General features: G+C 42.0%; 1 protein-coding gene across 4 annotated transcripts in view; it reads left to right on the top strand.

The window, feature by feature from the left end:
• Positions 1-14,868, top strand: part of srgap3 (SLIT-ROBO Rho GTPase activating protein 3) — a 45,644-nt gene that overhangs the window by 2,094 nt on the left and 28,682 nt on the right. For all 4 annotated transcript variants that reach the window (XR_008414822.1, XM_053867493.1, XM_053867492.1 and 1 more), the window contains exon 2: positions 8,887-9,082. Coding sequence is in view for 3 of the 4 variants with exons in the window: in XM_053867493.1 (XP_053723468.1) it covers positions 8,887-9,082 (196 nt within the window). In the remaining variant the exon portion in view is untranslated. The remainder of the gene's footprint in view (positions 1-8,886; positions 9,083-14,868) is intronic.

Here is a 14,868-nt window from a genome sequence, read left to right as displayed (position 1 = left end):
ACCTTTAGATGTTTCAGGTGTGACGGTTTACATTCAAGTGAAAAAGAAAAACTGAAATGTAAACATGTCTTTGTTGCCCAGCTGCCTTCAAATTTACTCCAGGACATGTTTTGATAATTCAAGCATCAATTATTCATCTGGGATCCAACTGTGTTGTGGGACTAATGCTCCTGTTTCAGTGCCAGAGCCTGTCTGCCCATGTTTGCGTTACACCTTGCCCTTGAAGTGTGTGTGCATGAAGGCTGTTAATTTATGGAGAACATGGCTGGATTCTCATCTGCAGCTGCTTAGAATATGAGGTTTTGACACCAGCCTCACTCCATGTTTTCTCTTGTTCAATGCTGCGAGTCAGACATAATGAAATTCAGATTGGAAATTGCACCTGTCTTACGTTGAGTTATTGCTCAATGCTTAATGGGCATGTCTTGGTGGCAGAAGGGGCCACATCATCAGTGTCATTGACTGGGTCAGATCAAGATGCTTGTGTTGCTTCATTATTTATGAGGGCTGTTAAAGAGACCACGTAAAAAATGACTTGATTCTAGCAGACAAACTGAATACAGTCTTTTTTGAAAAATGACAGAGACGCCAAGGCAACATGAGCGCCCGACTCAGCGTTGTAATAAAATACACATTTTTGATAACCCTTGAGGCTGATGCCAAAGCGGAGGTCCCTTTGTGAAAACGGGAAGTGATGTTCGCTTTAGTCATGCTGTTCAGCTGCCACGTCCTGCATTAGCATGTCAAAAGGGACGCTGAATGCCCAGATCCGCACTGGTTTTGGACTGTGTTTTTGTAGATAAGTACTCTGGGTTCTGCACTTTAATGTTTGTGGGCTTTAAAAGGTTTAGGCAACGTGTGAAGTGTGACTCCCTGGTTTAACCACCACCGGCAGCTGCTTGGCATTTGCACTTGAGGTTGGAAATATCGCTGTCAGGAAGTCACTGCTTGTCCATTGGGCTCTATTTGAGCAATCTATTTGATTGAAAAAGGGTATTTAAAATATAGTGCTTATCATCCTCCTGAATGAACACGCAGAAGTGTGTGAAGAAAATCCAGGCTGACGTAAAGCTGTCTGATGTGTGTGTTTATCATATGACCCTCACTGACACGAACAGGCCTTCAGTGTTTGTGGTGAGCTTCGGGAGATCAAGACACAGGGGCACACTGTAAATCTCACTGGAACAGACTCAGCAAAAATTGCTCCCCATCCGGTCGCTGGCTGACTATAACTGTGATGTATCCCCAGACGAGAAGCCTGGTGTCATGACAGGCGTTTTATAGTGATACATTGTTGGGCTGTTTAATACTTACCTAGCAGCTCAGTTAATTAAAAGAAGGGTGATACTATACAAACATGAGGCATCGTATTGAAAGAAAAACAAAACCGAAAACATCTTGTGCAATGTGCTTCAAGGCTGCAGTCTGTCTGCTCAGGAAAAAATGACACAAGTCACTAGTTCATGAAATATACCTGCGGTTGCATCATTGTGAAACGTCTTATATGCACCTAAAAATGACACTTGTCTGGCAACTATTAAATGAGATTTAATGGGTGTGTTCCACTTGTGCTTGGAACTCGGAAATTCCCACTTACATCACCTGCGGTACGATTTCCTAGTTGAACTACTACGATTAAAGAAACAAATACATTCTGTGCACTTGTGCTTCCTCTTCATTCGATGCTTTTCTTACTTGCTAACGGAGCACATATCCGGACAAGGCATGCATGAGATGAATGCTGTCTGCTAGCTTTCCGAGTTCAGTGATAGAAGAAATGTGTTGAACTTGGCTGTGACATCACTCCCAACTCCAACATCGAACTTCCGAGTTATCTTATTGGAGTGTAGCTGAAGGTGGCAGTTGCCTGCTTGACTGCTTGCAGCCATCGAGCATTTGGAAGCGACAATTCAGTGCAAGAATACAAAATAACTATGTGTGTATCACATGAATTGTTATTGTTGTTGCTGTTTTCTTGCACTCCTAATTCTAAAGGCGTCATTGGTAAGCTCTTAAGCACATGCTGCGAAAAAGAGCTGAGTCAAAAGGCTTCAGTTTGTGCTACATTTTATTCTTTTCTTCAAATATGTAAGATTAGTACCTTCTCTAAAAACAAACAATTCATGTTCCCCATGCAGCCTTTTCAAGATCGGAAATATTTTGACGCAGTTGCCGTCTGTGCTGCCACTTCACAAGCAAAACAGTTTTCAGAGGAAATTATCACACCATCCATTACCCAGGCTGACACAACACACCCACGCCACATGACACAAACAACAGACATGACCTTATTTGGCTTGTGTGAATCATTGATCTTGAGTGAGATCGAGTGATCTTATATAGATGGCCACATACCCGTGCGATGAAGTGAGCATTCTGACATCACATTTCATTCTAGCCTCAGGAACCATTCAAAAGTGACATTTCAACAGAATTTGTCTGTGATGCAAAAAGAAAAGTGTCCAAAACAGTTGACAGGAAATAACGCCTTGACAACAGGGGAAGGGTGGAGAATCTTAGTTATTCTACCATATGCAGCTGGGAGGATTGTTTGTCACTGTCGAGGTCAAGCAGAACTTTCAACTTGGATTTCTACTCTATTTTTTTGCTTGTTCGTTCACATGGAGTCTATTTAAATGATCATCCATTTATTTCATTGGTGCTCAGCTCTCACCTTAACCATTCTTCCATCAAGGCTGGTTGGTGTGGACAGCAGCCAAAGAGCCTGAGACTTCCTTCTGCCCAGAAACCATCTCCAGATGTTGAGATGGTCCCAGGTCAACCAGAGCTGTCATCTCTCCAGTGTGTCCTGGGTCTGCCTCATGGCCTCCTCCCAGTAGAACATGTCAATAGAAGGCTGATTGAAATGAATCTACTGTAGATTCTTGAGCCATCTCTACTATCCTCTGGTGTGTGGAGAAGCAGGGTAGAGTGGACTTCCAGCCCTGTCACTAAGTGAGACTTACCCGGGGAGAAGAAAAATGGCTGGTTTTATCTGCAGTCCAGTAACTCTGGTCACTACCTAATGCTACTGTTTTCAATTTGGTCTTGGTCTCTGCATGCCCTGGTCTGGACACGTCACACTAATACGTCTGAATCCTCTGTTGGGAGATGGCTAATATCTCTCTGCAGTTGTGCGAGTTTGGTGTTTAAATGTGACAAGTTGTAAATTGAAAGAAGAATGCTGCTTCCACAGACTGTAGCAGAATAGTGTGTGTGCTGTTTAAATGGATTGTATTTTTAAGGTCACAGCGTTCATGTGCTGTAGAAACACACCAACTGGTGTAATGGTAACTCACATGCACATGCTGCTTAATTGTCAAAACAAATGAGCGAGCATTATAGCTAGGATCTATTGTGGCACTGACGACAGAAGATGTATGTGCAGGCAGATCTGTTAAGGACAAGACATCTGTCAAGTGAAAGTTATCTGAAATAGCTGTTGGCTTGCTGTGAACTCTGTGAGATGAACGCTTCTGTCGCATCATGAATAAAGCGTTTTCTGTCTCAGCAGAGACCCAGCTATTTATCAAAAAGAAAAAAAAACAGTCCATTGATCTTTGTGCTGGAATTGACTGAGTTGATAAAAGACCATTTACAGAGATGATCGTGCTCTTCTGTGAATGAATCAGTGCCAGCTACATCACAGTCTCATTTGAAGACTGTTCGACTGTGATCGCAATTCATTGCTGGTGAGTCCCATCGTCTTAAAGCAGTGTTCTTGTGAATTAAAATCAGCATCGGGGTCAAAATTGACATCCACCGGGTTCAGTAGAAATTGGCTTTTTTCCCCGTCTACCATGAGGATTTAGTGAGAGTAAGTTACATGTTTGAATGTGGGATGACGGGAAGTCTAAATCACAAGGTAAAAAGAAGGTTCTCCATAAAGTGATTCACGAAGTTGACACTGCAAAGACCTGGAAGATTATCTCATGAACCGGTCACATAATTAGAACGCACCTATTTGCAGTAATTGAATCCCAAAACCACTTGAAGTGAAAGTAGCACAGGCTTCTAATTTGGATGGCCTTAATGATAGCCTACTTAGGGGTTTGCCTTTGCCTTGACTCATTGAGTGTTTAAAACAAAACTTGTTTTTGCCGTTAAAATCCTGTCAAAACAAGGAAAAGCTGTGTGTTTAAAATGTCACATCTTCACCTTGGCCTCCCTCCGTATGCCTCAGCCATCAGTGTCGCCACCATCCACCTATATAACGCTCTCACATCCTCGCCAAGAAGCGGCTCCCTCTCATCTCGCGCGCGCCTGTGTTGCCATGGCAACTTCGCTCAGGCTGGTGCTGCAGAGAATCATCCTTGAATGCTGCAATGATGGACAGTTACTTTGAAGGGTGTGACCCTGTTTTTTTTGGCTTGTACCTGATGGATCCATCTACAATCAGCATTCGACAAACACAGGGCTGCCATGATGTTATCCCTTGTATTTTGTGGGGTTCATAGTGTCATCTCAGAAAGCCCTAACGTTGGTTTTCTCACTGTGCTTCTGTTGATCTAACATGTTTGAGACAGCTAATATTGCTTCATTAGACCACGATGTTACTCTGCAAGTACAGAGTACATTGAATTATTCTCTTGACTTCACCTATTTACATAATAATATGTTTTACTTACAGGTATAGTAATATACTGTAGTATACTGCAGCATTAGGTTGTGTAAATGACATACGTGACTGTTGAACGGTATAGCTACTACTGTAATTTCCGTACTATAAAAGCGCACTAAGCCTCCTAAATGAAAGAAGAAAATAGAATTTGTTCACACAGAAGCAACTCTGGTCTATAAACCCCAGGTGCAGCGGTGCAATCTACGCCATAGAAAGGTTTTTGAATTCTAAAAATGCACAAGAATTTGTAACGTCACTTCTGAATAGGTCCAACATCAAGTAATGATGAAAACAAACACTGCAATGTTCTGCACATGCATCATTCTACCAATATAGATATTGAAATAGGGATGTGACTCTTGCACTTGTAAGTCATTAATTGCCTTTACTGATCCTTGCTGTCTCATCAAATGCTGTAAAGATACTTTATTTTATATATAGACAGGCAACACGCTACTCTCCGCTGGCCATTTTATTAAACAAAGAGTACAATAAATTTGGGCCCTGTACACTGGGACAAGTGGTGTCTGCACAGGTTCTGTGTCGTAGGTCACAATATCTGTTTTTGAAACTGGCTCCTGGATCGGATAAAGACTGGGTCAGTGTATCCGTGTGGACGGACGTCACTGCCTTGTCTGTCTCAGACAGAGCCCGATGCCTGACGTCACAAACAAAAAATCTAGAATTTGCTTTGCGAGTATACCGTTCATGCGTAGTGTATGTTGCCACTGGTGACACAATGTTTAACTGTTGAATGCCAAACAGGTGGTGGTGACACGGTTCTCACGACTCTTGGCTATTACACTAAGTAACCAGTGGCGGAGCCAAAAACAAATGACGGCATGCTGCTTTAACTGTGGCTGGACTCTTTGGTGCGAACCATCTTTGCTTCCCTTTGAGAGATGGTCCAGGAGAAAATCTGATTACCCAGATTACCCGATTGACAGCTGTCACCTTGTTGCTGGATGCACCGTCGGTTCTTGTCTTTAAGGCTATTGATTTTTGTTCTGTGGCCCTGTTGTCTTATCTCCGTGTGCATGTGCTGCACCGTTAGAGGCCAATTAGGCAGCAGGAGACGGAGGAGCAGTGGCCCCGACCTCAGGGGCCCGCCCGCCAAGAGCCAATATTGCATACATCATTGAGGGATTAGAGCACTACAGTCAAGCGCCAGATGAGTTCAGTGACTGGAACCTGAATTAGTGGAGTCACTACGGGGTTGCTCATTCATATAGAGAGTTGTGGTCTGCGTGGAGGAAGATCATTGCTCTCTGGCTGATTTCATTTGAACTTGGTTTTTGTGGTAGCGCTGAGGACGGGATGTTGTTGATGACTTTGGTTTGTGAGTACCTTTGTGCTGAGTGATATGAGGAGCGCTCTAATATTCCACCTGAGATTTTGAATGACTTGATTCTAACTGCAACACTTTGAACCAATTCCTGGTCTTCACACTTCTCCACAGATGTCCCTCTGGTACACTCATTTTCCCCAAGGAAAAACTGTTTTTCTCTCATGCATATTTTAACCATGCCTTCTGCCTTTTTATCAGTCGCAGAATTGTACATCAACACGTCAACTCTCCTCTGAAGCTTTCACTATAGATGTCACAGATTGTCCTTCTCAGCCTTCTCTCTTCTTCTCCTCTATTGACCTCAGTCCATTGTCTCTCTTTTTTTCCAATATCAGTTTGAATCGATTGCTTTCATATTAGTTTTGATATTATTCCTGTATTACTTATTATTATATATTTACTTTACTGCATCAGGCATTGCAATGTCTAAGAAGAGGAAATTTCAATTTAGCTGAAAAAGTCCAAATTGACCAACCACCAATTGAAGTTTGTTGTTTCTTGATAAAACAACTATAGTCTATTTGATATATTTGAAATCGGTTTTTCCCCTTTTGTTCTTCAGTCATACAGACATGTGAACACCAAGTAAAAAAAATCCCAAAGAAAACTTCAAATAAAAACAAACAAACAAAAGGACGTAGAAAGTCGGGTGTCTGCCGCTGGCTGGCCTTAGCTCTTGTTTGGTTGCTCTCAGTTGTAGAAATGTTTGCCATTGCCGTAGCTTTACAGTCATGTGAGTGGGGGAAATTCAGGTTGCGAAATTAACGTCTTGAAATCTCATATCTGGATGCAGTCATCTTTAAATCTCTCATCCCTAATTGTGATGCTTCATTTGTATCTAGTGCCTCTTGAAGCTAAGCCTGCTTGTCATTTGAAGTCAGACTGTGATGTTCTCCCAGGGAGTCCTTTCTCTTCGTGGCGTCCTCAGCCACAGGCAGCAAGTTTCCCTCTGCGGTAAACCACTATTGCAGCCCTTTCTTTTATCCATGGACGTCCCCCAAATCCCACATGAGCTTAGCGCCCTATAAAAGCTTGCGGATAACATATCACAGCCAACATCGTACACACAGTGTAGCCACCACATGTTCTCTGAAGAAGCCCAAAACAACGCCACGGCAGGAACCCGCAAGAGGAAAGAGTGCCAAGTGTAAAGCTCATGGGGAGTCAATGACTACTTTAGACTTTCATCTTTCACCATTGTGAACTCTGAACCAGCAGCCACAGCTCTGCCTGACCAGGAGGGGTTTTCAAATGTAGGTCACGCGCACCAGTCGTGTGCTTGTTATGGTGACAAATTGAGAGCGAGAATTTTTTCTCCAAGCAGGCTCAGTTGTACAAGCAAGTCATTTTAGCTGTGGATTATTGTTTGTCCGTAGTGGTTTTCACGGTCTGTGTAGTAGAGGCTTGTTTTCATCACAACAAAGGATGTGTATCATAGCAATTCAATGTACAAAAGACAAATTAATAATAGTGTCAGGCTTTTGTGGTTAGAATATTCAATATCCAAACTCTCCTCAGCTTTTCTAATGCAGATTTGTTAGTAGCATCCTTAAGTCTTGTTGTGACTAACAATTGACAACAGTTGACTTGCAGACTTGACTTCATATCACATTACTGAATATGGGTTTGTTAAATTCAGCTGATGTCTCCAGATTCGTTTTTACCAGGAAGTGATACCCCCTTCTTATTTAAAATTTAGTATAAGCTTGTGGGGAACATTCTGTTGTAGATGCAGTACTAACCCTCATGGTCAGAAAATGGTAAGAAAAATCAGCTGAAGTAATCTCTAACTCTTACACTAGACTGTATATGAGGTTACTGTATGTAACTGGGCGCCTGTCTGTGATGGACTGCTGAGTCTCACTCAGTGCAACTCTGCCACACTGGTTGATGCTGCTGACAGTGAATGAATGTTTGGACCCTTGTTTATTCTGCTTCAATTTGGCGCTTCTTCTTAATCAATTTACACTCACAAGTAACCCCTTTCTTTTGAGTTACTTTGAACAAATAGTTACAGTCTAATGGCGTCCTCTCACTGAGGTTCCCAGACAACAACATGAAAAGAAGGTGGCTTTCTGGAGATACAGTGATGAACGCAGAAAACATATGGGCCACTGATGAAGTACTATTTTGCCCACGGATGACACTCATATGTAGAGTGAATGGATGAATTTGTCGTTGGGAAACAACTGTATGAGTACATCACATTACATTACATTCTGTGGTATAAATACCTAGATGTCTAACACTTTCCTGAAGAATGCGGCGATATGTCTAACTGTATTTCTGACTCTCACATTGTACAAAATTCTTTCATTCTGTCTGGGGGAACAGTTTAAAGAGACCTGACTCAGATCTAAATCCATGATCAAAACATTGTGGTCCTTTCAAATGCTTGTTGGTTTAGAACTTCCTCTTCTTCTGTAGAAGTCACACAGCATTCTATGCCACTGAATGCGACATTGTTAAGCAGCACAAACATTGCTTTGTTCCTCTTCTGCTTTTTACAACATATTCACTCTGATTGTCAGAGAATAAAATCTACCTTGATTTTCAGGACTAGAAATGGTGCTGCTTATGCAGCTAATCCTTTGGTTGTGCAACTGACTTATGTGCATCTGATAAGATGAGCATGAAGTTTTATAGTGTTTTGCTGCTCAATATTTCAGTGAAGTTTCTCTACTTCGGCTGCTGCACCTCTGACCTAACCTGGGATACACTGTAGAAAATGCATGGACTATTGCATGCAGTAGGATACTTGGAAGTTGGTCGGAAAAATACTCATATTCTGAATTTTTTTTTGTGCTTTTTTTGTGCATGCTTACAGTGAAGGCCTTTATTAACCAGTGTTGGTCATTAAACTGTATGTATATTTCATGTTTCATTGACCCTGTGATCCATGTGTCTTGCCCTGCAGAGATTCGAAACCAGCTCGTGGAGCAGTTCAAATGCCTGGAGCAACAGTCTGAGTCTCGCATCCAACTGCTCCAGGACCTGCAGGAGTTCTTTCGGCGTAAGGCCGAGATTGATCTGGAATATTCTCGGAGTTTAGAGAAGCTGGCTGAAAGGTTCTCCTCCAAAATCCGTAGCTCCAGGGAGCATCAGCAGTTCAAGTAAGTCAATCTCTGTAGAGCATGAAAATATTCAAATTTGAAAGGAATGTCCAACTGTTTTGAAATATCTTTTTTCAAACAGGATCAAATGAAAGGGCAGTGAATAACAACAATACAAAGTTGTACTAGTAATGTTACACTCATGACTCGAAGAAACCATTGAAAACCTCCACCAGGAATTATCAAATTAGTTTAAATAAAGTTGGGAGACACTTTGACATTTTCATCCGTATTAAATATCCCATCAATTTCATCAAATGAATTCAGTTTGTTGCGACAACAGGACCTGAAACAGGTCAAGGATTTTTAATGAATGGCTCGTATTCCCCCTCATTGTTTGAACCATATATTTCAACCTAACGTTTTGTTTGCGAATCCTCTAGTTGTGCTGCCATACGTTTTGGCACTCAAAATGTCTTCACACAATTATAGAAAACAAAAAAAGAAGGTTCTAGAATATGCAAAAGTAGATCATTTTTTGGATTGTTTAACATTCCCACTATAAAATAACATTTGTTTACATCTGAAAAATGGGTGTGGATGTCTTTTAGTGGGGGATAATTGTGTCCAGCTGTGCGAGCAGGTCCAAGTTACAAGTCCTGTGTGTCCATATCGCCTGACAGTAGACAGACACTCTGCTGCTGCGACACGCTGGCTTAACCTTTAGACTGTAGGACTGATCTCTTCCACACTGACGTGTGCTAGCAAAAACAACAATCCTCAGAGACTATTACAGATACAATTACACTTGACACAAAGCTTGGTGGTCCTCGCAGCATGATGTGCTGATGTCGAACTGTGGTGTTTGCTTCTAGCTCTGAATTTGTGCTGTCATTCAACATAAAGGGATTCTACCTTATATATACATGTTGCAAATAACTAATAACAAAGAACACAAATACAAAATAATCTGTGGGTGACATGATGATCATCCATTCCTGATATTATGCCCCCAACATAATTCCATGATGTCTATTTTTATGACTGGTGGAGAGCACTCCTGTTAATCATCCTTATAATGCACCACAACCATTGATGCTGTCATAACATATATATTTTGTATGAGCCATCTGTTAAAATGGATGATGATGCACACTGTGTTTGTGTTAGAATATCAAGAACAGCTGAATTTTATTTTTGTATTACTTCAATATCGGAGCTATATTTATGGATTGTCCTAAAATACAGAAGGGACCAATGGAAACAGCCCTGCCTGAGCTACCTGCAATGCACGGTCCTTTGTAACTTTCCCTTGCTGAATAGTGACCATATTGTGACTCTGTTCTCCATGGTGGTTTGCCAGTAAAAGCTGAAGTAGTAGAAGAAAGGGAAGGTGGGGAAATCCCTGCTGCTCAAATGTTGTTGCCCCCGTTGATATTTGGCCACAGTGCTACTTTAAACGTTTGCAACTTTAATCGTGTTATTAATACACATTCACTAAAACCACTCAATCAGATAAAACTGCCCAACAAGTTAAAAGGCTTCTGTGGAGAGCACACCTGTCTGTTGGGAGATCACTCATGCCATCGTTCCCCTCCTGTCAGAAAACACTTTTTGCTGTTGTTTATGAACAAACAAAGGTTTATTTTTCCTTCCATCTTTCAGATGCTTTGCCATAGTTTGTCCAAGCTGGGTTGTGTTGAAGTCTTCTTGACCTAATGCTGGCCAGAGTTTTCGTTACTTATTATTATTCTGGAGTGATCATCGGGGCAGTAAAACCCAATGGACTGTGGCCAGTGCAGACTCCATATGTGCTGGATCACAGCCCCGTTGGCTGGAATCTTCCAGTGCAGATTCATTAGCAAGCCGGATGCCAAAGTGATTTACAGCCACTGCAGCTACACCGCGGCTCCCAGGATCATTTTGCTCCTCTAGTTTACCTCCTGTATGCCACAGTAAAAAACGAGCCCCAAAAGGTCTTTCTGCGTTTTGACCATGATATACTGCATCAGCTCATTTCTCACTGTCCACGAGCCCTGGAGGTGTACAAAAGCTTCCAGATACATTTCTTGTTGGGATAGTCTGTTGATGTTTTATGACCAGTAATGTGCTTAGCTTGAGCTGGAGTCCTGGGAGTGACCGTCTGAAGGTCTGACCTAAGTTTTGACTTGAAGCCAGCGTTGGTTTCAGTGAACAGCTTCTGATAACGGAAATAAATACCACAGATCTTGCACAATCATTGTCAATAGTGGTTTGTGAGGGGACAAGCTTTATGATGTCATCTTTTACTTCTTACTTTTTCTTCTTACTTTTCTCTTGCACACTGATACTGGTGTGAATAAACAGCAAGAAATGACCTTATTATCATGGGATTTTCATTTACATCATGGTCGGATGTGTAGTCATAGCAAGCAACACATTGGAGGAATCAACCACAGTCCGTTTTTTATAGCGAAATAATGTTGCAGGTGTGAAAGGTTACAATGAAAAATAATAATCTCGAAAAAAATAAATTGGTGCCTGGTATGCAAAGGGATAAAATCTGTGCATTTGCAGGAATCTGGTGTGAATCCAGCACTGACAGTATGAAATATCACAATATCACTTGCGATCCTGCAAGTATGTCAATATATATTGTAATATTTGTAGACACACATCTTCCAATTGACTGAATGCTGTGGGTGTCACACCTTCAACCATCATATTGTTGAATGTTCTGTCTGTGCTTCAGTGCTTTCGATCTGGTTGTCTACTACAAGTTGTTGACTGGGGAAGTCGAATGACTAGCTGCCGACCCCTGGCTGGAAGCTTCAATGAACTCTGAAGCACTAATATTTCCAAGCATTTATTGACTAAATATTGATGTAGTGGACTTCAAATATCAACACAGTCTCGCACCATAAAGTAGTGCCATATTTGAGTCATTTGATAGTTTCTTATCTTCTTGTTCATGACACTCTTGTGATTCTACATGTTAGAAATGTGCATTGAACATGCCTCAGGACTTAACGTTTTTCAGGGTGGAACATTCAAATCTACATTCAGACTTCCCTCCAACGCTAATCTTTTAGTGTCAGCTGTTGCAATTAACCAGAAGCGCACCTTGATTAAACAGCCAGCTCTACTGTTGACATTAATCACAGGTCTCGATACTTTGGTCTGATATGTGGAGTGTTCCCAGAAATCAGGCAAACATCAGGGAGCAATTTAAAATGCAAAAAGAAATGGTCACTGAGGCTGTTTTAGAAAAAAACCCTCTGTTTTCCTTGAAAGGCCGCCACATGTTAAGAGCATGAGCACTTTCTTTTTTTTATTGGTGAAAGATCCATCTCTCTTCTGTGGTTTGGCGGAGCATGACCTGCTGTTGTGAAAACAATAAATCCAACCGATGAAAGTGCGATTGGCCGTTTCTCTTCTTTCATGTGTGTTCCTCTCTGCTTCAGCAGCTGTCAGTTCTTAAACGTTGGCACTGTGAATGCAGTGAAAGTCAACAATGTAACGGCCACCAAAGCTGAGGAGGTGTGCGCCCACTCTTCTTCTGAACGGCGTTGGGTTTTCCCTCTCTCATCTCTTTCATTGATAAGGCACAGCCAGTGTGAAGAGGATTAGACGCCTGCATGGAACACACAAGTGTGCTCTTGCTTCAGAAAATCCTGCTCACACAAATTGACTCACAGCTAGTGTGATTAAAGGGTGTCTCTCAGTTCAACCACGACCAGAGCAGTGGGACAAACATTATTGTGGGTTCTGTGTGTTGAAAGCAAAACTTTTCATGAAGCTAGGTTGATCATTGATGAGGGTGGTTCAATCTCTGTCTTCCCGGAGTGTAGTTGTGTCCAGACCCTTGGGTGCAAGTCCGATGTGTTTGCAGTGGGGGTTGGTCTCCACCAGGGTTTGTCTCCAGTCCTGTTTTTGGTTTACATGGATAGGATTTGGAGACACAGCTCTGGTGGGGAGGGTTTGCTCTTTGGTGACCTGTAGATCAGCCAGATGATTTGGTTCTCGTGGCTTCATCTTGGCACGACCCTCAACTCTCGCTGGATCGGTTTGCATGTGAGCATTGATCAATCTTTGTGTGTTTAATTTAATTCTTCAGCTGTGTTTTCGACTGTTGCGCCTCCACAGAGGACTATGATGACACACACTGTCAATCACTGAAACGGTTTAGCCCCCAAATTTTACAGATATCAGGTGTTCTTCTACCTTGTTATTGCACAAGAAGGGCTTTGTATATTTATATTGCACTCCTTGTAAATACACAAATGCCTCCAAGGTCATCACCTTAACCATACATTTTTCTGTGGGAAACCTTGAATGCGTTGTTTTTTGTAACAGTCCCTGGTATATCATGACTAGAATTGTATGATTCAACTTTTGCTGTTATAAGGAAATGAAATTCAAATAGCAGTAGTAGTTGAATTGCAGCCAATCAAAATCTCAATATAAATCGAATTGGCACCCATATAAACGACTCAGGACAGAGACATACTGTCCCAGTCCTAATAGATTCTGGCCCATATCCTGTGTGTCTGACCGATCAGATGTTCTCTGTTGCTGCACAGCTTTGGTTAAGTAGTAAAGCTGTTGATCACAAAGGTTTCGGTACGGTCAATGAATCCTGTATGTCTATGAGACAGCGTGTACGACATTAGATAATATCTCTGTCGGTGAAAAAATGTACGGTGCCTGGGAATGTGCATACGCAGTGCGGTGTAATCAATTATTTAACTCAAGAAAGACAGTGGATTTTTGTGGTGTGAGTCCCATGCTAATTTTGAATTGATGCCATTTAACTTCAGAGTATTATAAAATCTGGCTCTGTGTACCTCAGAGGTGTTGGCTGGGAGCTTTGAAAGCCACGGGGACGATCAGTCAGCGCTCTACCTGACAAGACAGATGTAATGGGATGCCAGAAAGCTTCAGTCTCCTCCTCTTCAAGAAAGGCTTAGGGCCTGTCTCCTGCCTCCTGCATGCTAATGATACATCCTGTGTGTAAACACTGATGGCATGGAGCCATCCAAAGACAGCTATACCCAAAGGCATTTGGTTAATGCGGGGACTACACAGGAAATAAGCTAGCGTAAGTAGAGAGGATCGATGTGTGTGTTGCATGTACTAAGGCTGGACAAATTAACACGTTACTAACTTGATGCTGCATTGGTTTGTCAGTGCCAGCAATAGTTTTGTAGAGCTCAAATGTTGATCACGCCTCTGCCATATGAGGTGTACAGGTTTAAGTATCCGATCGACTCGTGGCGGCCGCTGGTGATGATGTCAGACTGCTGTATGTTTTTTTTATTTATGTCGACTGTAAATATGAGATGCAACAAACATTTACAGAGCACAAACAAAAGTCTTAATGTCCCTCTCTATTTCCCCCGACGTGTCATACCATCATAACCCTGTGAATTGAATGTGACTAATAATGGATGGCAACGGTTGAACCGGTTGTTTAAGTGGCTGCTTTGCATATGCCACAGTGGGGGCTGAGAACAAATCAATGATTGACATGTTGCAGTCACATGCTGCTTTGTTAAATGTGGAACCTGGGCTACAAACAGATATCGGCAGTGTAGTCAGTGTAGCCACAATCGTGGACTGGATTGAAATACAATTCATTGAACAAACCCAGCGTATGAGTTCATGTTCCAAAATGGCTGAGGCCCTGGTTCGTAACAAGGTGAAGGCCAGCGAATGCCTGGATCTTTGATGTGTGCAGGGCAGCAGCCTGCTGAAGAAACGGCAGTGAAAGCAGTTTTACGAGCGATCTGTTCATTAGCTGCGATTTGCATTATGGAAACCTCCATAAGGGCTCCTTTGATGTTGCTTCATCTTATCCATTGTGT

The sequence above is a fragment of the Synchiropus splendidus genome, chromosome 6 (genome assembly GCF_027744825.2).
Source record: "Synchiropus splendidus isolate RoL2022-P1 chromosome 6, RoL_Sspl_1.0, whole genome shotgun sequence".
Taxonomy (NCBI): domain Eukaryota; kingdom Metazoa; phylum Chordata; class Actinopteri; order Syngnathiformes; family Callionymidae; genus Synchiropus; species Synchiropus splendidus.
Note: the sequence above shows the minus strand (reverse complement) of the source record. Positions and strands in the feature narration are given on the sequence as shown.